A 23,264-nucleotide genomic window follows, 5' to 3' on the forward strand; every position below is an offset into this window, starting at 1 on the left:
TAGAAGCAAAAGTTCTTTGACAATTTCAGATTTTTGACATTTGGATTTAGAAATGTACAAATATTTTATGTCATTACAGAACACCTCATTTCACTGTGCTTTGCTTTGCTGCACTTCACAGATATTATGTTTTTTACAAATTGAAGATTTGTGGGAACTCTGCCTCGAGCAAGTCTATCAAGAATATTTTCCTAGCAGCATTTGCTCACTTCATGTCTCTGTTTGGTAATTCTCTTAATAGTTCATTTACTATTATTATTAAATTTGTTATGGTGAACCATGATCAGTGAACTTTGGTATTACTGTTGTAATCGTTTTGAGATGCCACAAACCACACCCATTTAAGATGACACACGTAATCTATAAATGTTGTGTGTGTTCTGACTGCTCCGTTGACTGGGCATTCCTGCGTCTCTCTCCCTCTCCTTGGGCCTCCCTCTTCCCTGAGATACAGCAATATTGGAGTTAGGCCAGTTAATAACCCTACAATGGCCTCTAAGTGTTCAAGTGAAAGAAAGAGTCACAAGTCTCTCACTTTAAATCAGAAGCTAGAAATGACTCAGCTTAGTGAGAAAGGCATGTCCAAAGCCAAGATAGGTCTCTTGGGCCAAATAATTAGCTAAGTTGTGAATGCAAGGGGAAATTCTTGAAGGAAATTAAAAGTGCTCCCCCAGTGAACACGCTAATGGTGAGAAAGTGAAAAGCCTTATTGCCGATATGGAGAGAGTTTTAGTGGTCTGGATGGAAGATCAAACCAGCCACAATGTTCCCTTACACCAAAGCCTAATGCAGAGCACAGCCCTAACTCTTCAGTTCTATGAAGGCTGAGGGGGATGAGGAAGCTACAGAAGAAAAGTTCGAAGCTGGCAGAGGTTGGCTCATGAGGTTTAAGGAAAGACGCCGTCTCCATAACATCCAAGCACAAGGTGAAACAGTGAGTGCTGAGGTAGCAGCTGCAGCGAGTCATCCAGAAGACCTAGTTCAGAGAATTTATGAAGGTGGCTACACTGAACAATAGATTCTCATTGTAGACAAGCCTTATCTTGGAAGAAGATGCCATCTAGTACTGTCCTAGAGAGGAGAAGTCAATGCCTGGCTTCAAAGCTTCAAAAGGCAAGCTGGCTCTCTTGCTAGGGGTGAATGCAGCTGCTGAAGTTGATGCCAATGTTCAGTCCCCATTCCCAAAATCCTAGTGTCCTTAGGAATTAGGCTAAACGCACTCTGCCTGTGCTCTGTAAATGGAGCAACAAAGCCTGGATGACAGCACATCTGTTTACAGCCTGGTTCACTGAATATTTTAAGCCCACTCTTGAGAACTACTGCTCAGAAAAAAAGGTTCCTCTCAAGATACTACTGCTCACTGACAATGCACCTGGTCACCCAAGAGCTCTGCTGGAGATGGGCAATGAGATCAATGTCTTCATGCTGCTAGCACAACTTCCGTTCTGCAGTCCATGGATCAAGGAGTAATTTCAACTTTCAAGCCTTTTTAGTTAAGAAGCACACTGTGTAAGGCTGGAGCTGCTGTAGGTAGTGATTCCTCTGATGGGTCTGGGCAAAGTCCATTGAAAACCTAAGGGAAAGGATTCACCATTCGAGATGCCATGGAGAACATTCATGATTCATGGGAAAAGGTCAAAATATCAACAATAACAGGAGTTTGGAAGAAGTTGATTCCAACCCTCATGGGCGACTTTGGAGAGTTCAAGACCTCAGTGGAGAAAGTGACTACAAATGTGGTGGAAATAGCAGGAGAACTAGAATTGGAAACAGAGCCTGAAGATGTGACTGAATTGCTGCAACCTCATGACGGCACAGATGAGGAGCTGCTTCTTGTGGGTAAACAAATAAGTTGTTTCTTGAGATGGGATTTACTCCTGGTGAAGATGCCATGAAGGTGGTTGAAATGACAGCAAAAGATTTAGAATATGACCTAAACTGCATTGATAAAGCAGCAGCAGGTTTTGAAAGAATAGACTCCAATTTTGAAAGTTCCATTGTGGGTAAAATGCTATCAAACAGCATTGCATGCGACAGAGAAGTGGCTCATGAAAGGAATAGTCAATCAATGTGGCAAACTTCATTGTTTTCTTAATTTTAAGAAATTTCCACTGCCACCCCAGCCTTCAACAACCACCACCCTGATCAATCAACATCCATCAACATGGAGGCAGGCCCTCCACCAGCAAAAATATTAAGACTTGATGGAAGGTTCAGATAATAGTTAGCATTTTTTAGAAACAAATTATTTGTAACTGTGTACATTGTTTTTCAGACATGATTCTATAGCACACTTAGAGACTACCATATTAAATTTTATGTGCACTGGGAAACCAAAGAATTCTTGTGACTTGATTTATTGCAATATTTGCTTGATTCCTGTGGTCTGGTACCAGACCTGCTGTATCCCCAAGGTATACTCATATAAAACATAATTAAATACTGAAAAACCCCAACTCCTAAGAATCAAAAATAAAATGAAATAAATTAATGTAAAGGATCTCCAGTGGCAGTCAGAGCCACACTATTCTAGGAGGTTTCAGAACACGGTAGTTTGTGCATTGTTAGTGGGGTATATCTCAAGGCAGAAGGACTACAGCAAAAACAAGAACAACTTAGACTATTTTTGGTAATCCATTTGATAATGTTGTTCTGCAACTGCCATGTTTATAATATAGGGTAAAACAAACAATTAATTATGTGACATTCTAATTATATTATTTCCAAGATTCTCAGCAAGAGAACAGATTAAGATATGAGAAGATATTATTGCAAACACCCTCTATTGCTGAATTTGAATTGGAAATATCAGATTGAATTTATGATGTATTTTATCTTAAAGAAAACAAAAACAAAAGTTAAAAACCCCATGTCTGGTCATTAAAAAGCCTAAGAAATGTTGATAAATCCCATAGCAATGAGTTCCTCTACCATCCAGATGTAGTCTTTAAATACCATTTTTCCTTTGGTGAAATGGCTGATTCCAGGGTTAGGATAAACTGATATTCAAATGAGGCTGGAACCTCATTTATGATACTAGACAGCGAGGAAACTATTCGAAACTACTGAACCTCTAGCAAGATTCAGGAGCCCATGCTAAGAAGGTCCCATTAGCTAAAGATGGTTATCAACAAAAATAGTCACTGTAATGGGTTGAAGTCATTAGTATGTTTACATCCACGGTTTCTTAAGGATGCTCTTTTAAATTGCACTTGTTTTCATTGCTAGAAAGGACTCATTTTGAAAATTTGTAAATCAAGAATAAAACGTTTATTTTGCTTTCCTATACAAAGTTTACCTCTGGGTAACCAAAAAGTTGAGGGAAATTTTATCTTAATAGGAGTATTCCATCTAGTAGCTGGGGAAGAAGTGATAAACTGAAATACAACCATTTTACAGTCTTGAAGAATTAACGGACCTTGCATGGAGAATCAACAGTTGCTAACATCGCAAAATGAGACACACCCAGAGTGATGGAGAGGGAACTTGTAAATTAAAAGTGACATAAGAGAAAATGCTCTGGAATTAGTAGTGATGGTTGCATAACCTTGTGAATATACTAAAATCCACTGAGCTGTACACTTTAAAAGGGTGAATTTTATCATACGTGACTTACATCTTAAAGAAATGTTGAAGTAAAAAAGACACTTAAGAGACATCTTATCCAGTCACAAAAAGTGCACCTTTTTTGGGTCCAGGCTCAAACAAACTTTAAAACAATTGCATTTATGAGGCAATTTGAATGTGAACCCAGGGATATGTGGTGGCATTCAAGTCTTACTTGTAATTATTTTTTTAGATTTTATAATGGTATTCTGGTGGTGTTTTAAAGAAAAATCCCTATCTCTTAGAGATACATACTGAAAATATTTGTTGAATGAGTAATGTGACGTCTGAAATTTGCTTCAAAATGGTAGAGGAGGGAGAAGTGGGTAGGAAAAGGGGTGAAGCAAGTTTGGACCCAAGCTGGTGATTGTTGAAAGTACGTGGGCGTCCTCGTGTTGTTCTGTTACTTTATGGAATTACAGTATGGAATTTCCCCTAATGACAAGTGTTCTGTTTAATTCACAGGCACATGCTGTTACCTCAGTTTCCAATCCAACACCATGAGGTTCTTTCTCACATTCTTCCTCTATGCCTTCTGCCCCGTGAGAAACCTGGTTTCCAAAATTATCAGTTAAGTTTAATCATTGTTTTGATCTTAACATACACATAGTCTCAGAAATTCTACCCCTAAATCACCATCAACGGTAAACTTACTAAATAAAGTACAATGTTCTCTTCCATTCTTTTATTCATGCAAAAGGATGTACAGAGTACTGTGTTCAAAGGTTACTTGAATTAATTATATTTATGTATAGTTATGTTATCAATTTGGTATGTAGTTAGGGTCATTCGTTTCTGTTTGTATTTAATTTTAGAATTGGACTTTTTCCTCCTTTTTAATTTAATTTTTGACCATAGGAAACACTTACATGGTTCAAAAGTCAGACTAGATGTAAAAATATACTTAGGAACACATGACTCTTTGTCCTGCCTCTTCACCCCATTCTCTCTACACCCTCATAATAACCATTTTTATTTTATCCTTTCTATGCTTTTTTTGCAAAAATAAACAGCCAAACACACAACCATCTGTTCATTTCCCCCTTTGCTTCTTACATAGAAAATTCTGTACGGTATGTACTATTTTGTGTGTGTGCTTTCTTTCCTTTCCTTGAGGAAAGTTCTCGCTTCAAATCAGTCGATAATGATCTGCCTCATCTTATTTACAAAATTTACTTGTCTTCTATGGACGGGCAATTAGGTTGTTTCTGATATTTTGCTATTATAAAGAATTCCACGTTAAATCACTTTGTGCATTTCATAATTGTGGAGATGGATGATCTTTAGGGAAAGTTTGTAAATCTGGGACTTGGGGATCATGGGGTAGACTTGCCTGTGGTTCTGTAAGATCCTGCCAACCTCTCTCACTGGCAGTGTGTGAGCTTCTCAGAGAGCTTCACCAGTTGTGTTGTCCAGCTTTTGAAATGTTGTTAATCTGACCGGTGCAAAGGGGTACCGTTTCAGTGTATGTCCATCTTATAAGTAAATCTCAGGATCTTTTCTAATATTTTTGTACATAATTTGTGACTTTTCATGTCTTTTACATTTTTTTCTATCAGATTTTTGAACTTTGCTTTCTGTTTTCCAGAGTTCTGTATCTGTGTCCTAAGTTGAAAACATTTTCTTGCAATTTTTCGTCTTTCTTTGTCTGTGGTGTGTCTTCCCATGAAATAGTATTTTAAAAAAATGTGTTGTAGTAAAATTCATTAATATTTCACTGCAGCATGATTTTGAGTCATAGTTTTAAATGCTGTTCCATAAAGAATGCATTCATATTTGCTTCTAGGTCTTACAGTATGGTGATATATATATAAAAATACGATATATAATACATATTGTATAATTATATAAATGTGAAAAAATATATATACACACACGTATATATACGTGCATGGAAATTTATTTTGGTGTATGGTATCAACACCGACCCAGTGTTATCTTTTTCCAAATGACTGTCCATTAATGAGAAGTCTGTCTTCTCCAAATAATTCGAAATTCCATCTTCAGCCTACATCAAACACTGATTGAGCATGTTTCTGGACTTCTTGTTTTGCTGCATTAATCAAGCCTCTGTTCGTGTTCCTGTGTCGCAGGGTTGAAAACAGAGACTCCATGTTATACTTAATGTCTCCTATGGCTGCACCTCTCATTGCTCTTCTTTAAAGAACTCCTCTGGATATTCTTGCTCGTTTATTTTTCTATATGAACTTTAGAATCAATTTATCTAAATTCAAGAAAAAAAACCCAACACACTGGTATGGGGGGGAGTCACATTAGTTCGTTTTAATGACTACTTTGCTCACCATTTTATCTAAAAATAATAGCACAGAGCTTGTTAAATAATTGATGCTCAAAAACCATGGACCATTACATGCCAGTCCTGCCTGTAGTTACAGAATTACACATGTTGCCTCTTTAACCACTTTCATAATTTATATCTAGCAATATGTTCACTTTGCAGTCTCTGAACAAATATTTAAGAGACAACAAATTCTCCATAAGGCGTTCCGACTTAAAAACCAGCATGCCAGTTTGTACCACGTGGACATGCACATGCCTATCCGTACACATACGTACACACGTGTGTATACAGGCGTGTGTGTGAATAGATGTGTGCGTGTGTGCACGTATAGTTTCCACATATGTCACTGGCCTCAGAGCTATGGATGTTTATCCACTTACTGTTTTCTTTCTGCACAAACTACTTTTAACATGTTTTCATTCGAAAGCCTGAGTGTCCTACAGGTTATTCCACATTGTCTTAACAGTCTGTCCTAGGTTCCCCCCACATCTTACAGAAACTTGATAAAATCAATATATTGAAAAAAATTAATTATATTTACCAAATCATGCCCTTATTTCAGACTCTTTCCACCTGAAGCCAGGACCAAATCAGCATCCTTGTGTGTGTGCTGGTCTCCTTGTCCCTCTTTCTTTTGAGCGTGGTGTATTTCAAAAGAGCTAGTGTGCTAGATAATAAAACCAGAAAAAGAGTAGAGTTATTCACTGTCTTCACTTGTCTCTCCTTGGCTTCATTTTGTGCTCCTCCACACATTTTATAGGTTTTTACAAAACAGCTCAACACAAACAAGGTTTGCAGGTATCACATGCCTTTGGGCACACACAAGTATTGCTGTTTGTATATTAATCCTGGGATCTGCCCTGTAAAGTATAATTAATGCCACACTTGATATTGGTGGTCTGTGGATGTCGGACACAAACACACTGGCTAGATGCTGTCGCTCTCTCAGCATTGTACAGAGTTGTCTTTTACAGTCGATGTAACCTGTTAGAGAAGCCTACAGGGCAGATTAAATCTTTTCCCTGCCCACCTCTGACTAAACTCATTCTCCTTCACAGGCTTTGGTGCTAGTTTGACTTTATGTCTTCCTGGGTGGTTCTGGGAGTGTGGACCTGAGCACAGAGAGCATCCGTTGTTCTTTTACACTCCTTGGGACCCCTCCGCCTGCATGGGTTGGGGCATCCTTGTCTTGTCCCATGGCTCTCGGGGACACCTAGTGGCCACTGGGGCAGAGGCTGAGGACGGTGCAAGTCTTGAGTACAGGCTGCCTGTGTGCCCAGAATGGAGGGTTCTATGTGGGTGAAGAAAGGCTGGGACTCAGAGACCAGGGGTCAAACGCCAGTCCAGCCCTGGACCTTGGTGGAGATTCTCAACTTGACTGCATGCTGAACCTCAGGAGGAGGTGATTCAACGCGCAGATTGCCAGGACTCACCCCTGCAGATTCGAATTCTGTGGGTCCAGGGTGAGATGTGAAAATCTGTTCTTTTCCTTGGCACCTCTGGTGATTTTTATGCAGATTTTGATCTGGATAGAAGCCCACCTGCTTAGAAACTTCTGTGTAATCTTGGCTAATTCATTTAGTCTTCCTGAACTCTAAGTGACTTTGTTAAAATCCTAGAGAAAGGGTTGGTGAAAGTATTAGGCCAAGTTAAATGTATTGGTGACAGGGATCTGTGAACAGTTGATGTTTTGTCACACAAATATTCATTATCATTCTGGCTCGGCCACTTTAGTAGTTACATATGACCTTTGACAATTTAATGTCTCTGTGTTTCAGTTACCCCATCTATAAAATGAGGATATTAATAGTATGCTGTCGTCATGACATTGTGCAGAGCGAAATGAAAAACTACTGAGAACAGTGCCTAGCATGTAGATAATTCATAAAATGGTGGATACCATTTCCATTATGATTATTTTGTTATGTCCTTCAAAATTTACTTTTGAGCATTTACTCTGTGCCATGAACAGGCAGCCCTGAGTAGGGTGACCATATGATTTGCATTTCAGCCTGGGAGACTCTGATGATTGAAGGAGAGCTATCATCACATCGGGATAGGAGGCATAAACTTAGTGATCCTGGGTAGGGCAGGTGCACGTCCCCTAATCAGAACGAATCGCGGATGAGAAGGTTTGTGGAGGGGGCTGCTACCAGCAGCTCTCCTGCTACCCCTTAAGGACCTCAGAGTCTCCTCTAAATAAATGTTGAAAAAAATACGTAGGGGTTACTGGCTTCATGGGGTGCCAAATTGGGATCCCTGCTGGGCAGCCCCACATGTATCTGACTCTGCATGAAGGTATCCTGCTCCCAGCCATAGAGAATTCCGGCTTTTCTTCTTCCTTAGGTCTCTCAACTGTAATTTTGCACAACCTGGTCCCTTTGTCCAGAATCCCTTTTCCTCATTTATGAGTTTCCTAGGGGAGTTATAACCAAGGATCACGAACATGGTGACCTAAAACACATGTTTATCGTCTGTCACTCAGAGTTCTGGAGGTCAGAAGTTTGAAATCAAGGTGTCGGCAAGGTCGTGCTTCCTCTGGAGTCTCTAGGGAAGAGCCTTTCCTTGCACCTCCAGCTGCTGGTGGCTCTTAGCATCCCCTGGCTGGTGGCACATCACTTCAATCTCTGCGTCCATTTTCACGTGAAGTTTTCGTCTGCATGTCTTCGTGTCCTCTCTTCATCTTATGAAGACACCAGTTATTGGATTTAGGGTGGGCCCTAAAGCCAGGGTGATGTCCTCTTGAGATCCTTCACTAGTTACATCTACAAAGACCCTCCTTCCAAAATAAGTTTGTATTCTGAGGTTCTTGATGGACATGGGTTTTTAGGCAGACACTGTTCAACCCACCAGACTTCCTTTGGTTGCAAGAAAACTAACATGGAAGAGAGGTTAGTGTCTTCTTTTAAATCAAGGCGCTATGCTGGGCCCAGGCTTCCTGCAGTCTTGCCTTTGTCTTGATCTGTTGAGATGGTGAGTCCAGATTCCCTCAGAAACTCACTCATCCACGGACTCCCCTCTTGCCTTTCCTCTCTCTCTCCCAGAGCGGAGAAAGTGTCTTGAGTAACATAGCTGTAAGTACAATGTGTTATCTTTAAATCTATGACCTGATCTGTCAGGTGTGGGTTTTCATTAGCTTTTATTAGAAAGGAACACAAAATGCTGGCTCCAGTCTTCGAGGCGTTTTCTCATAGCCCTCAAGGTTTTAATATCCACGGTGGATTTGGGTAAGTTTCCTCAATTGATTTATCCCAGGGGAAGGCTGAATGGGCCTCTGCTGAGCTTTTGTTCTCTCCTTACATGCTGAGAACATTTATACTATGAAAATGTTAAAAAAAAAAAACAACAAAAAACCCAGTCAACAATTATAAAGGAAATTATTCATAGATAAGTTCTGTTAGAAAAATTCAGAAAAGTATTTTTGTCAAAGATGGTATGTATCTGTTATCGCACAGACACCTGTCCCATTTGCCTGCAGGTGACTGCAGCCCCTGGAGCAGCATCGCACTCACCTGAAAAAGCTGTGGCCCTCAGGCGTGTACTTCCAATGGCCTTTTGACCTTAACACATTGTTTCTCTCGATTAAATGATTACAAGAAAGAATTAGTTAAAAGCAACTGCTGAAACAGAGGGAATGAATAAATACCATTTGTCCTTTCTTGTAGTCAGCTGACAGGAGTTTTGAAGTATGTCCCCATCTGCACAGACTTTCAATGCCCTCCTACCAGCCAGCGTCTGGAGGGCCGCTCGAGCAGGCCTCTGCTTAGCGGACAGTGTGGAAGAGGGTAGCGGCCTCGTGTTTCATGGATCCTGAGTAAAAGACTTGTTGCACACGACGTAAGATACCCGGATTATGAAACAGGCGCTGACACGAACAACCGTGTGTTGTATTTATATCTAAAACTTACACTTGAGGCTGGAAACAAGGAATTTACAGCCAAGGTGTGCCACTCTCTCTCTCTGTGTCAGTTGTTTAAGTAAATAAGTAGGAATGCCTGTCAGCTCTCATTTCTCCCTAGCCTTGGAGAGCCCGACTAAATGTTTTCTTCCCCCTGTGGACTCACTCAAGCTCCAGCCAGGGCCCAAGGGACACGCAAGGCCTGGGATTTACTGAATGAGCCCCGGTGAGGACGAGGGTGCTCGGCTACATTGTCTTACGTGGCAGCGTGGCATCTTCTTAATTTCGGGGGAAACTTTTAATATTTAAGAGTAAGTTGTTCCTGATTATATTTCTCCCCTTGGAAGTCTACACTCATCTCTTTTCTTACAGCCCTGTGTTAGGTGTGTGACTGGATGAGGAAATGTCTGCGGCTTCTCTTGAGAGAGATTTTTGGTTTGTTTTTCTTGAGTTTTGTGTGTGTGTTTGTGTTTTGAGGGGAGTGATCTAATTTAAAGTAGTCGGTAATTCAGAAATACCACTCCGGCTTTCCACTGATTCCAGATAAGCATTTCCTTTGTTGTCTAATAGTTTGTTTTAAAAACATGAAATAAAATAAACTTACTCTATTCCAGCGGGCTATGGCAACCTTGAAGCCATCGAGGTGTCCCCCTGTGCCGAGCTGGTTAGTTCCTAGTTCCACAGTGACCAGCACTGGGCTGTACCCAAGCCCGGGGCACATCTGGTTCTTTTTAGTTCTGAATGGACAGGGAGAGGGGCACGTACCTGTGTGTTCACCCAAGAGAAACTGTGGATTAAAAATGCAGCAGGAGAGAGAGGGGGGTAAAAGGGAAGGAAGAGGGAGGACTTGGGGAGTGGTTGGAGAAAGACAAGGAAGGGAAGGGGAGTGGAGATCATCCCTGGACCGTCACATCCTTTGAGAAAGTGGAGTTATCAGAGCGACGAAGAGAAGAAAACCAGAAACAGAAAGAGGGAGCAGAACAGTGGCAGCTGATTTTTGGGACCTCGCAAGGAACGGGCCCTCAAACAGGGTCTAAAAATATTTGTACCCTTACAGGGTTTTCTTTTTTTCAGCTTACTTGTTGTTTTTCATTTTGTTGTTTGTTTTTGGAAATGGCTCCCGTGCTACAAGACCTCTTTTCCGCATACTGCAGCACAGTCCCTTTGGTGATACAGGTGTTCTTGCGGAGCTGGGGAAACTGAGAGCACAGTGAGAGACAGAGGTGGAGCGTGAGATGGCAGTCTGGGATGACGGGTTGGCTCCTTCATGTTTTTCTCCTTAGAGCTGAATTGTTTGGAGGTGAAACACCTTAGGGGAAGGACGTAATTATGGTCACCATTCAAGGTTCCCATTTTTGTCATGTATGTTTGTTACCCTCGACACCGCCCCCCACCAGGAAGTCTATAAATCTTTACAATGACTTGTAAAAAGTGAATTTAATTCTGTTGAACAAAATCCATAAATATTTTTAATTATTTATAATAATGTATCATAACTAGTAATAAAATAAAATTTAGAGAAATGACACTGGTGGGGCATTTCTTGCAAAGCTTGTGATGTAAAACGTAAGTTTACCTTGGTTTTAATGGGCAGAGGACTGATTACCTGTTATCTTTTGTATGTAGGGAGGGGCGGGCACGGATGAATGGAATCCCAGAGCGCACCTGCACAACAGCACTAACCTCCTCACAGTAAATCACCAGCTGCCTGGCTGACGCGCAGCAAAGTCTATTGATCCTTGCTTTGTCTCTCCTCCGCCCCCCAAGCCGAGCTCCTTCTGTGCAGGTCCTAATGAGCAGTGAAGGAGTCCCAGGCCTGCGGTGGGAGGGACGTGGAGGGTGACATGGTTCAGACCCACACTGGCTAATTAGCGTGGGGCTAATTGACCTTTCCCAGTAATTGTGTTACTTGGCCTTTGGCAACCAGAGAGGGCCTTTCAGTATCTCTGTGTCACTTAATATCTTTGATTATAATGAAAACTAGCCATAAGAAATGTGAAATAAATTCAAAGCACGAATCACAAAGTATCTGTCTTTTAAAAGACTCTCTTTTTTAAAACAAAAGATCAAGTTGAAGAAACAGTTTTTATTCTCAACCAGTTACTATGAATTGGCATTTAGTGTCCATTTTCAACTACAGAGGGGAACGCGTGTGTAAGAGAAGGAAGTCGGGGGAACAGTTCCCTTTTGGTTACTTTGACTCACTGAACATCCTAAGCTCAAGTTGTTTTTAACTACAGTATCTCATTTTTAGCAATAACCATACGAAACATTTCTTAACCGGTACATTTTAAAACACCTTTGAATACCTTCCTAAGTAAGTGCTATTTTGTCTTTCTTTGACATAGGAAATGTATTATTAAGAACCCTGCTGGGCTGACACAGACATCTGTCAGAAGTTCCTTTTAGAAGAAACAAATAATGAACAGTCTGAATTTTTAACAACCAGAAAAAAAAAAAAAGAAAGAAAAGAAAAGAAAATTTAAGCTGTGTTACTGTGTTAAAAAGTGTTTCTTCAGAACTGTCTGAGCTCCTTCATGCCAATAATTTTTAAAATTAAAATCTGATAACATCATTCACTATGGAATTAGGAAGTATTTTATCTGATAATTCTTGGCTAATTATATTATTGTTTTTCTGGGGGAAAAAACTGTGTGCTAATAAAAATTTAAATGAAAATCCGAGATTTTCAGTCCTTAAAATATAAAGTTAGGACACGATAGGAAATATGACAACCTTCTGACTGAAACAATTTTAGTTCTAACCACAATGTATGATCAAAAGGAGTTTGTCAGACTTGGGGAGAACTAAAATGAGTGAAAAATACTGAAGATAGTGAAGGTAGCCTGGTCTAGTTTAAAGACCACAGAAACCAGTACAGTAAGTAAGTACACTGATGAATGTAAATAAACTCACTGGAGGTCTGTCCAACATGTAGCCTTGTGTCATGAACTCAGAGGTGGAAAAGTCTGGAGTGGCATCCTTGAATGAGCATTAATTAGCCTTAGAACATGGGCTTCAGAGCTGACTCTTTCATTTCCTAATTACGTGTGACGTTCGGGGAGCTCACTAAAACCCCTGAAATGTTGCCTCGCCTCTGAAATGGCAGCAGTAACAGGCCTGTGCTTCACAGGATCATTCAGCCATTCAACAAACCCAAGTGGAGTGTGTCCTGTGACCAGGTCACTTTAGTAGATACTGTAGATGCAACATTAGGAAGATTCAGTATCTTTTCTGGAAGGTGGAACTGTGTCGCGACGAAGGAAAACACATACAGACTCGGCGCAGCCCCATGTGGCAAGTGCTGCCTTCTCGGGGCTCTGGCATCCGGAGGCAGCCACTTAGAAACAGCCGCCGCTGCACCAGACTTTGGGGGCCGCCAGCCTTGTCGCCAAGCCACCCTTGCCCTCTTCTCTGTACTTGGCATGATTTGACCGATGCTTCCGTGAGAGGCATTGGTTCTTACCGTCATTGTCTCGTCGTGCTGGTCGTCCTGTTCAGTTTTGCTTTTTACCAGACCCCCCCAAACTTCCGCCTGCCACCTCCAGGCTGTCTCAGTCCCAGTGGCTGTCTTCTCTGCTTTTTAACACACCTGGCTCTTCTCCTAATCATCCCTTTGTCCCTGGAGTGGATGCATTGCAGCTTCCAAACCCGCTCTTCACCATGGCTCCAACAGACTTGCCCTCCTCTGCCTGTCCCACTCGCTTCCTCTCAGCAGCCACGTCATGGAAACAAAGATAAATAAGGCATTGTTTTTACCCTGAAGAAGCTTAAAATCATGTTGGAGAACTCTGCTTTCTTCCAGTGAAAATGACCTCCTAAAGCTAAGGGGTTATTTATATACCAAGAGATTGAAATATTATTTTGGAGTATAGAATGGCTAGACAACTAAACTTCATCCAACTTATTGTTCATGGGACGTGTTATTAACGTGGCTTTGAACTGAACCAGAGTGATGGCGCAGTTGCACCATCTGGTAAAGGGACTGCTTCCGAGACCAACACCATTTTCTACGAGAACGTCAGAGAATTAAGCAATTAATGGTCTCTGAACCATGGATGGAGACGGAGGGAAATATGGTCTATAAATATCACTGTAACTACTGAAATCTGCTCGGGGTCTTCCTATTCCCCTTTGCAGCTCTACTCTGAACAGTACAAAAGTCTGGATTTGAAAGGAAAAGCTCAGTTTTTGGATTTCTTCCATATTTGTCAAATTTTAGCAGCCTCTGAGAATTTGCTCAGGTTTTTCATGTGTTTCCTGGCATCTGAGCATATAAGGATTTTTGGTATCAATTTTTAGTTTACAGAAAGCTGGAAAGTTACCAGAGTAACTGTCACGTTTACAGATTCTGCTTATTCCACCTTCTTTGTACATTTTCAAATAGGATTGTGTGAGTGGAACAGCCAAGTAGGATTCTGGGGCTTTGTTGATGTACAAGATAAGTACCCGTCCTCTTTTGTTTTCAAAACTTGTAAATGATGATAGTGATTCTAACAACTGTGTGTTGAATTATCACCGCAGACTGGGTCTGCACTGTGTGTATTTCCTTACGTCTTCAGAGCGTTTGTTAAAGTTGATAATATTATTGCTGAAGACAGATGTAAAAACTGAAGCTTATGGAGGGAAAATAATTTGCCAAAAATCACACAGGTGATAAGCTCTGTCTGTTTGGCTTTAAATTCCATAGTCTCTCTTCCACAGTCTTCTGGTTCCCCAAGGAGCACTTTAGGTATTGCTTTTATAGCTATGTACTTGTTCATTCATTCATTCTTATTTCCTTTCAGTCACTTATCTTTTCAATTCACAGATGTATTTTCTACATTTACTAGGTTCAAAGTGCTGTGAGAGGCATTCTGGTAAATAGAAAGAGAAGTATGACCCAGTCGCTGCTCTCAAGGGTTCCTAAATTAAGTTGGAAGATCAGATACAGACACCAACACTCACACTCTGGCAGGCAAAAGTTACTGGGATTCTGATGAGAGAGAAAGGCATTACTTTTTTCTGGAGGGACCATATGAAGCACATAAGTGCTGAACGTGGAGAGGGGAATTTTATCTGACTGAATTGTTGAGCTTCCTAGAAAAGAGCACAGTACGGGCGAAAGCCTCACGAAGCGGCAGGATGCGGGTTCTCAGCTGTTTCTCCTTACCGCAAAGCTCGCGTCCTCACGTGCTCACTCTTGGGTGAGCCCAGATCTTGACGCTGGTTTGTTTGATGTGACTTAGGCTAAAGGCTATGTGCAGTCCCTAGAGGGCTGAACTCTGAGGCGACGATAAATGATGGTAGAAAGTCTATTCGTCTGATTAGAATGGAAAATAGAGTGTTGTTAGTGATTACTGCTTAAGGAACAACCACAAAAATCTCAGTGCCGTACATTAGTACGTTAGCAAGTGTCTCTTTCTCATGCATTTTCAGGTCAGCTGGGGGTCTGCAGCCCCAGCCTGTAATGGGCTAGAAGGCTCTGCTCGAGCTGCGGGTGGGGCTGTGCTTGGTCCTCTCTGGGGCTTGGGCTCGAGTCTATGCCGTGTGTCAGCTGAGAGAAGGACACTTCCAGGGGTGCTCCGCTGACGGCCGGGGCAGCGGTGCAGATGAACCTTAGGGCCTGGTTCAGTCATGTCTCCTCATGTCCTGTTAGCTGAAGCTGATTGCATGGCTGGGCCCCAAATCAGGGGCAGCAGGGAGATGAGAGTGATTTTTTTTTTAATTGAAGTGTAGTTAGTTACAACGTGTCAGTTTCTGGTGTACAGCATCATGTTTTAATCATACATATACATACATATATTTGTTTTCATATTCTTTTTCATTAAAGGTTATTACCAGATATTGAATATAGTTCCCTGTGCAACACAGAAGAAATTTGTTTTTTTATCTTTTTTTATATATAGTGGTTAACTTTTATAAATCTCAAACTCCCAAATTTATCTCTTCCCACCCCCATCCCCCTGTAATCATAAGATTGTTTACTGCGTCTGTGAGTCTGTTTCTGTTTTGTAGATGAGTTAGTGTCCTCTTTTTTCTTTTATTTATTTATTTTTTAGATTCCACATATGAGTGATATCATGGTATTTTTCTTTCTTTGTGGCTTACTGAGTGAATATTTTTGAATAATATAATCTACCATATATACAATGAAAGAGAGAGAAAGAAGGTAAAAATCGTGACAGTTGGTCTAGAAAGGAGAAAAGTCTAAAAGCACTTGAAAAGATAGTAAGCAGTAAGATTATATGTAACAAATAACAGTAAGAGACTTTAGAAAGATTATGCAGCACGAAGCATAAATGCTAGTACACAGTGGATGCAGGGAGGGCCCGGAGGTGAGGGAGTCAGCACAAACTCTCGTAGTGATGAAAGCCTGGAATGGAGCGGTGACAGCTGGGAAGTGAAGGACCTGAAGATATGAAGAGCATTTCTGAGTCAGAATCAGTTACGCCTGGCACCTTGCTGGGTGTAACAGCAGGGAGGAGGGTCCAAGCTGTGACTCTGTCGAAGCCCTTAGAGAATATAGGAGAATAGCCAGAGGTCTAGGAGGGTGGGGGAGGCTTGACACTTGGATGATATGGGGGATGGTGGTGCTTTGACAGAAATAGGAAAGTCAGGTCGGGGCAGGCTGAGGGGACAGAGAGTGACACCGAGTGACCACTGCTGAGCAGGAGCAGTTCTGGAAGGGCTGGGAAGCCCAGGGACAGGCAGCAGGAGGAGAAAGCATGTTAATGTGACAGAGGTCCGGGGCAGGGACCCAGGAAGAGGGGGAAGTGGGACTTGATTTTAGGTGTCTAGTTTGTGTCCTACCAAAGATCCGATGTCTAACTTTAATTCTACTACATGTTAAAGTCTCCTGTTCATACGCATTGATAGACAGATGCAGCACATTTTTATAGATGTCCACTGGCTTTAAGTCTGAGGCTGGACGGAACAATGAACGATCCTGGGGTGGCATTGGTACCCTCTCCTCTGGCTTCACTGGCCTGGCAGTGTGATTGCTGATGACCTCGGGGGTGTATGTGGGTCTTCTGTAAACCTGTTTATTACAAATTCTAGAGAAAAATGCCTCATAATTGGTAATAACCAACTCTCTTTGCTTTTTAAATCAGAATTAAGTGCCACTATTTAAAATTGTTAATTATAAGGATGTATACTTTCTGGGTAAATCAGTTTTAAAAGCATATTACTTTTCAGCGTGCTTACATAATCAGTGTGATGCATGCTGCTTTCCCGTTAGAGCTCATGTCCCTGTGAGTATGACTTAGGTTCTCTTCTGCTGGTGTGCGCCATCCAGCCCCACATCTCAGTTGCCGGGCCCAGTTCAGCGTTCCTGTGTAACACGCATGTGTGTAAGTGCTGGGCCCTGCTGCAGGGTGAGGGCGCCTGTCCTGGCCACTGTCCTCCATGTTCCATGACTGCATGCAGACATCAGACAGAGTCGGATTGTAGACTCTTCTGCCCAGTGCAGAACTGAAGACAAGTGCAGCCACGCCGGGCATCTCAGTGCTTGCTCTTTCTGTGTTTTTGTTTCACTCTCACACAGAGCTGTGACCTGGATCAGCAGAGCATCGTTCACATGGTGTTGAGACCGCAGAGAAACGGCCAAGAAAGGGGCACAGCTGGAGGGGACAGCCCACGATATGCTGCGGGGGGCTCTGAGAGCTTGACTCGCGTGGACCTCAGCAGCTCCGTCCTCCCCACTGACTCGGTGGGCCTGGCTGTTATTCTGAAGGACGACAACGAGGACGGTGCCCCACCAGCTGGAAGGCCAGGTAACTGTGATGACTCTGTCTGCGGCTAGTAAAGTGTTTTGTGTGGTGAAGTCTCGGGGAGAATGGTCAGTGTGTGTGTGTGTTTAGCGCGTGACAAGTTCTAGCTCATTGGAAGGAGAGTGCTTGAGTGTAAAATCTGAGGTGACACATTTAATAAGTACAATGAAACAGGGTTTTCATGTGAAGAATGAGCATGAGAGGTGGGGAAGGTGCCTGGGCCATGGTGGTTATATTTTGGGTGGTTTTTTTTTTTTTTTGGAGGCGGTGGGGTGATGGAGTCATGTGATATGTGACTAGGGTCAAAATATGTGATTAAGGTACATCTATGTGCCTCTCAACTTTCGCCTTTCTTTCTTTCTTTCTTTTTCTTATTTTCTTAGAAAATATGTTTTGGTTGATTATGTTTCTGATAATATAGAGAAATTTTAAAAGGAGAAAGAGAACTTCAAAGGGATTTAGTGACTTGCTGGTTCTAGGAAACAAATAACAGTGTCAGTAAAAATATCCTTTGTGTGGAAGAATTCTTTCTTTGCTACAGTCCGTTTCAAAAATGTTTTTCTTTGGCAAGAGAGGCGATCCCTTCACTATTTTGACAATATTAGTGTATTTCCCTTAGTCTTTTATTCTCCAGTCGGAATAGTCAAAGGTAGAGCAGTATTGTTTCTGTGTGACAGAAAACACAAAATAACGACAATGACTTTACAAGGTGGAAGTTTGGTTCTCTTCCATATACAATAAGAGAAGACACAGACAGTCCTGGGCTAGTGTGACCTTCACGGTGTCAGAGAATTCTAGAACCAGCACGATGGAGGCCTCCTGCTAAAATTACTGAATAAAAGTTTAATTAATTTAAAAAATTATGGATGAGATTAAAAAAAAAGATATAAAAAGGAGATTTTCCAGGGACAAGTGAAAAAGTAGGAACAAAACAGCTGTTTTTAAATAAACAACCTGTAAAAATAGACAAAAGACCTGAATAGACACCTCACTGAAGAAGATGTAAGGATGGCAAAGGACCAAATGAACAGATGTTCAGTATCCTATGTCATTAGGGATTTACAAATAAAAAAAAAAAAAAGAGATACTACTACACACCTATTAGAATGGCTAAAATCCAAATCACTGACGACAGCAACCGTTGGCTGGGATGTGGAAGATGTCAGCGCTCATTCTTGCTGGTGGGAGTGGAAAATGGTGCAGCCACTTTGGAAGAAAGTTTGACAGTTTCTCACTAAACTAAACACCCTCTCACCGAACAATCCAGCAATTGTGCTTTCTGGTGTTTATTCGAATGAGTTGGAAATGTACATCCACACAGTGATCTGCACACAGGTATTTGCAGCAGCTTTATTCATAATTGCCAAAATTTGGTAGCAAGCAAGATGTTCTTCAATAGGTGAATAGGTAAACTGCTGTGTCCAGACAATAGTGCTAAAAAGAGATACGTTATCCGGCCATGGAGGAAACGATGGAGGAAACGCAAACGCAGGCTCCTGCGTGGAAGAGTCACGCTGAGGAGCCCGCACGCTGTGTGAGTCCAACCACACGGCATTCTGGGAAGGAGGCAGCTACGGAGACAGCAAAAATACCAGCGGTTGCTAGGAGTTTACAGGGCTGAATAGTCAGTACAGAGGGTGTTTAGGACAGAGGAGCTATTCTGTGTGATACTGTGGTGGCTACAGTCATTATAAAACCCTTAGAATATAAAACAGCAAAGGTGAACCCTAGTGTGAGGGTCATAACCATGTGTCAGTGTAGGTTTGTTGGTTGGAACAAGTGCCCTGCTCTGGTGAGGGATGTTGCTAGTGGGGCAGGCTGGTGTGTGGTGGGGAAGGACTCTGTATTTTTGGCTCAGTTTTGCTGTGAACCTAAAATTCTAAGAATTAAAGTCAGTTAAAAATAAATTAAACTGCTTTTAAGACTTGAGTCCTGGCTACATACTATAGATACATCACAATTATTAGAGAATATGTTCTTCTCAGCAATTTTTTGCCAGTGGTTGAATGTCGTATAAGATGAAAATTGTTCTGGGATTATAAATGAGTTAGCACCTGCCAAACGCAAATCAGTGATGGAAGCCTCCTAATGGAAGAAAGTGATAAGCTTCAGACAACTCTCATTTTATCCCAAAATCAAGTCTCATGTACTTGAAGACGTGTCTTATACCTGCTAATGACTTTGAGCCAGAGGGTGTGCATTTCCTGGTGCATCGAGCAGCTTTAAACTTTCCCTGAAATGGCAACATTGTGGCAGTCATACCAGAGCAACTTAAAGTTGCTATCAGATCAAATTATTAAAATTACGTTATTCTACCAAGTACTTGATTTTTTTCTACAACATAGAAATTTTTACTATAATATGCTCTTTCAATATTATAAGTGAAAACACAAAAATGATTTTGCCAACTACAAAGTTTTTAAGGTAAGGCAAATTGTCCTGTATTCCTTTGCAAGTAGTCTGAACACTATTTCAAAAGCAGGATGAGTTGCTCCTTCCTCTTTACTGTACCTTATATATCCCGTTGGCCCTCTATATCCCTGGGTTCCACATCCATGGATTCAACGAACTGTGGATGAAAAATGTTGGAGGAAAAAAAGTCCAGAAAGTTCCAAAAAGCACAACTTAAATATGCCAATTGCCTGGCAACTATTTATGAAACATTTACATTGTATTTACAACTATTTACATAGCATTCACACTGTATTAGGTATTGTAAGTAATCTGGAGATGATTTAAAATATTTGGGAGGATAAGTGTAGGTTATATGCAAATACTATGCCATCTTATAGAGGAGACTTGGGCAACGATGGATTTTGGTGTCCAAAGGGGTTCCTGGAACCAATGCCTCATGGACATCGAGGGATGACTTCCTGCAGTGTAATTAACTACTTGTCACATTTTTGCTTTCCACTTTGGAGGTACATACGCTCATCAGATGCAAATAAGTCTCATACACTTCATGCCTTCATTGCCTGGAACATGGATGATACTGGATATATTGTCATGTTGCAAAAAGTTTTATTCAACATGTAAAATGACTCCTATGACTCTTCAGCTCTTACTCGTCACATGTGGCAGGGGAAATGGTGAATAACTGCACGTGGACGGCCTGGTGCACCGTGCTGGGGAGGGTGTGGAGTGCCAGCAACAGTTCTCAGAAGTCAAAACTTGCTGGGGGCGGGGTTGGTTAGGGAAAAATCAACCGCTCCACCCAGAACAGTGTAAGTGTCAAGTAAACAGTTCCCTCATTTGTTGTTATCAGCCATCTTCTGAGTACTTTTTTATTATTATTGTTATTGTTATTATGAGCACATAAAGTTTACCGCCTTAACCATTTCTAAGTGTGCAGTTAAGTAGTATTAAGGATATTCACATTGTGCAATCAATCTCCAAAACTTTTCCATTTTACAAAACTGAAACTCTGTACGTATTGAACAACTCCATTTCCCCTTCCTTGCAGCCCCTGGCTTCTGCTCTCTGTCTCTATGAATTTGACTGCCCTAGACACATAGCTGGCTTCCATTACGGCTCAGAGGACTGATGTATCAGAAAGGCGTTTGAGGCTCGGGGGGCGGCAGGAGGTTCCCATTGTGGAGAGAGCTCTGAATTCCGGAACTTTCAGTGACCAAAAAGGGCCTTGATAAGTTTCAGGCACATCTTTCTTTTCCTGCTGGTGTTTCAGAAAGCGTTTCACAGGATGCGTTTTTTCTTAAATCCATAAGAAATATGCAGTGGAGCAGAGCTGGGAGGAGTGCCAGTGTGCCCTTCTCCGGGTGGCAGAGGACACTGAGAGGAAAACCCAGATGCCGCGTGGTGAGCAGCTGACCTCAGCGATGACCCGGGCTGGTTGGCGGGGTGAGCTTACTGCCGAAGGTGGAGAAGACAGACTGGGCTGGCCTTTTTACCCCCTGCTTCCTTCACGCCTGTTTTGGCACATCTGACTCTGTTGAAGTGACTTTGGTTTTTGTTGCTGTTGTTTCTTTTAAAACATAAGCAGTTAAAAATAAGCCTTGGGACAGTGGTGGGAAATGACAGTGCGAAAGTTGTTAAGATTCAGGGTGATACTTGCTGGGGGCCTCAGGTTGTTGCAGTTTTTATGAAGTCCCTCTGCAGAGTGATACTGGGACTAAAGGGGGAAGAGAAGTTGCGCCCTAGACTCAGTAAGGCCTGAGCTGCCTGCGTGCTCTGTTCATGCAGCGCCTCTACAGCGTGCGGTGGGCGGGTGTCCCTCTCCCGGAGGCCTCGGGACCCAGTGAGGTAGAGCGTTTACAGTTCTGCTTGTCGAGCCCCGAGGACTTTTGGAGGATGCTGAACAAGTGCCGAGATGGTAGGATTTGCGCTTGACAAGAGAGTGGGAACCCAGGCAGGATATTTCCAGCTGGCGAGGTCTGTCTTCGGACTCATAGGAGCATTCTAATTAATGCAGAGTGTGCCAGAAATGCAGGCAGGTGGCTGGGTTCCATTTTCTTGATTTGGTTAGAAAGAAGATAAAGAAAAAATTACAAATCAAGTGGTAAAAAGTTGACTGCCTTTAATACACACTTTAATAATAAAACTTTCTAAATTTTGTGAAACATTTATTGAAGGTGTGGTTTGTATGATCTGGAGCTTCCAAAAATTTTACACTTGATTCAGTTCCACCTAGGGGAATTAGCAAAAATGTCCATTTTATGAAAGAAGTTGAAACCCTCATGACAAATAAACAAACTATTGGGAAATTCTTTTTTAATTCACTTTTTAGGTGATAGCATAGAATCAAGCTCAAACTCCTATAGCTTCTAAATCTATTGAACTATAATTAATTTTCCAAAGGATACACCTGAACCTCTGTAATATCTTAGAAGTTCTTCCTCAGTCCTCAAAGATTAAATTAAATTTACTGCCTTTGGTGTTAGAGGTGTGTTATTACACTCTGATTCTTTGAAAGTGAATGCCCTGTCTTTTCTGTGTATGATAATTAAACAAACCTGAATATTCAGTCCATCAGTGTAGCTGTAATTCACTTGGGGATCAAATGGCCAGTTGTTTGTCTAGTGGATTAAATGAAAATCCCTTGAGCCTGGAATATTTTTTATATCCTAAGTGTTTACCACAGTGCCTGTTTCTTGGTAGGCCCTTAATAAATATTTGTTGTTGCTGGAAAATGCTATAGGAAAAAGTGACAGGCATTTGTTTCTAGTCCTTGGGCCAGTGCACCGTATCCCAGGGTGTGATGTGTCTGTGACACTGATACTCAGCTCAGGGGCGAAGACCCAGGCTGGCTGAGCTGCGTCCAGGCTCTGCTGCTTTCCAGCCCTGTGACTTGGACGGTCTACCTTTTGTTGCTTAAAGTATGATCTGTGGACCAGCGGCATCAGCATCACTTGGGAGTTTGTCAGAAATGCAGGACCTAGGGCCCCATCCCAGACTTCCTGTATCCGAAACTGCCTTTGAATAAGGTCCTCAGGTGAATCATGCACCTGTGAAAAAGCACTGATTTTCTTAACACGCCAGGCCTCAGTTTCCTCATTTACAACATAGAGATAATGAATCACCCACCTCACAGAGCTGACTCCAGCTGCCCTGACCAGAGCTCGCACCAAGGCCTGGCGTATGTGGAACTTAACACCTTTTAGCCATTTCGTTATTCTTTCCTTTTCCAGCTCACATGATCAAAAGGCTTAATGTTGGGCCTGACTCTAAACTCAGTCTAAGTTCATAG

General features: G+C 41.8%; 1 protein-coding gene across 3 annotated transcripts in view; it reads left to right on the forward strand.

The window, feature by feature from the left end:
- The window catches only part of PRKN (parkin RBR E3 ubiquitin protein ligase), a 1,163,425-nt gene that overhangs the window by 353,487 nt on the left and 786,674 nt on the right, over positions 1-23,264 (forward strand). For all 3 annotated transcript variants that reach the window (XM_074368037.1, XM_074368038.1, XM_074368036.1), the window contains exon 3: positions 17,335-17,563. In XM_074368037.1, the coding sequence (XP_074224138.1) occupies positions 17,335-17,563 (229 nt within the window). The remainder of the gene's footprint in view (positions 1-17,334; positions 17,564-23,264) is intronic.

The sequence above is a fragment of the Camelus bactrianus genome, chromosome 8 (genome assembly GCF_048773025.1).
Source record: "Camelus bactrianus isolate YW-2024 breed Bactrian camel chromosome 8, ASM4877302v1, whole genome shotgun sequence".
NCBI lineage: Eukaryota > Metazoa > Chordata > Mammalia > Artiodactyla > Camelidae > Camelus > Camelus bactrianus.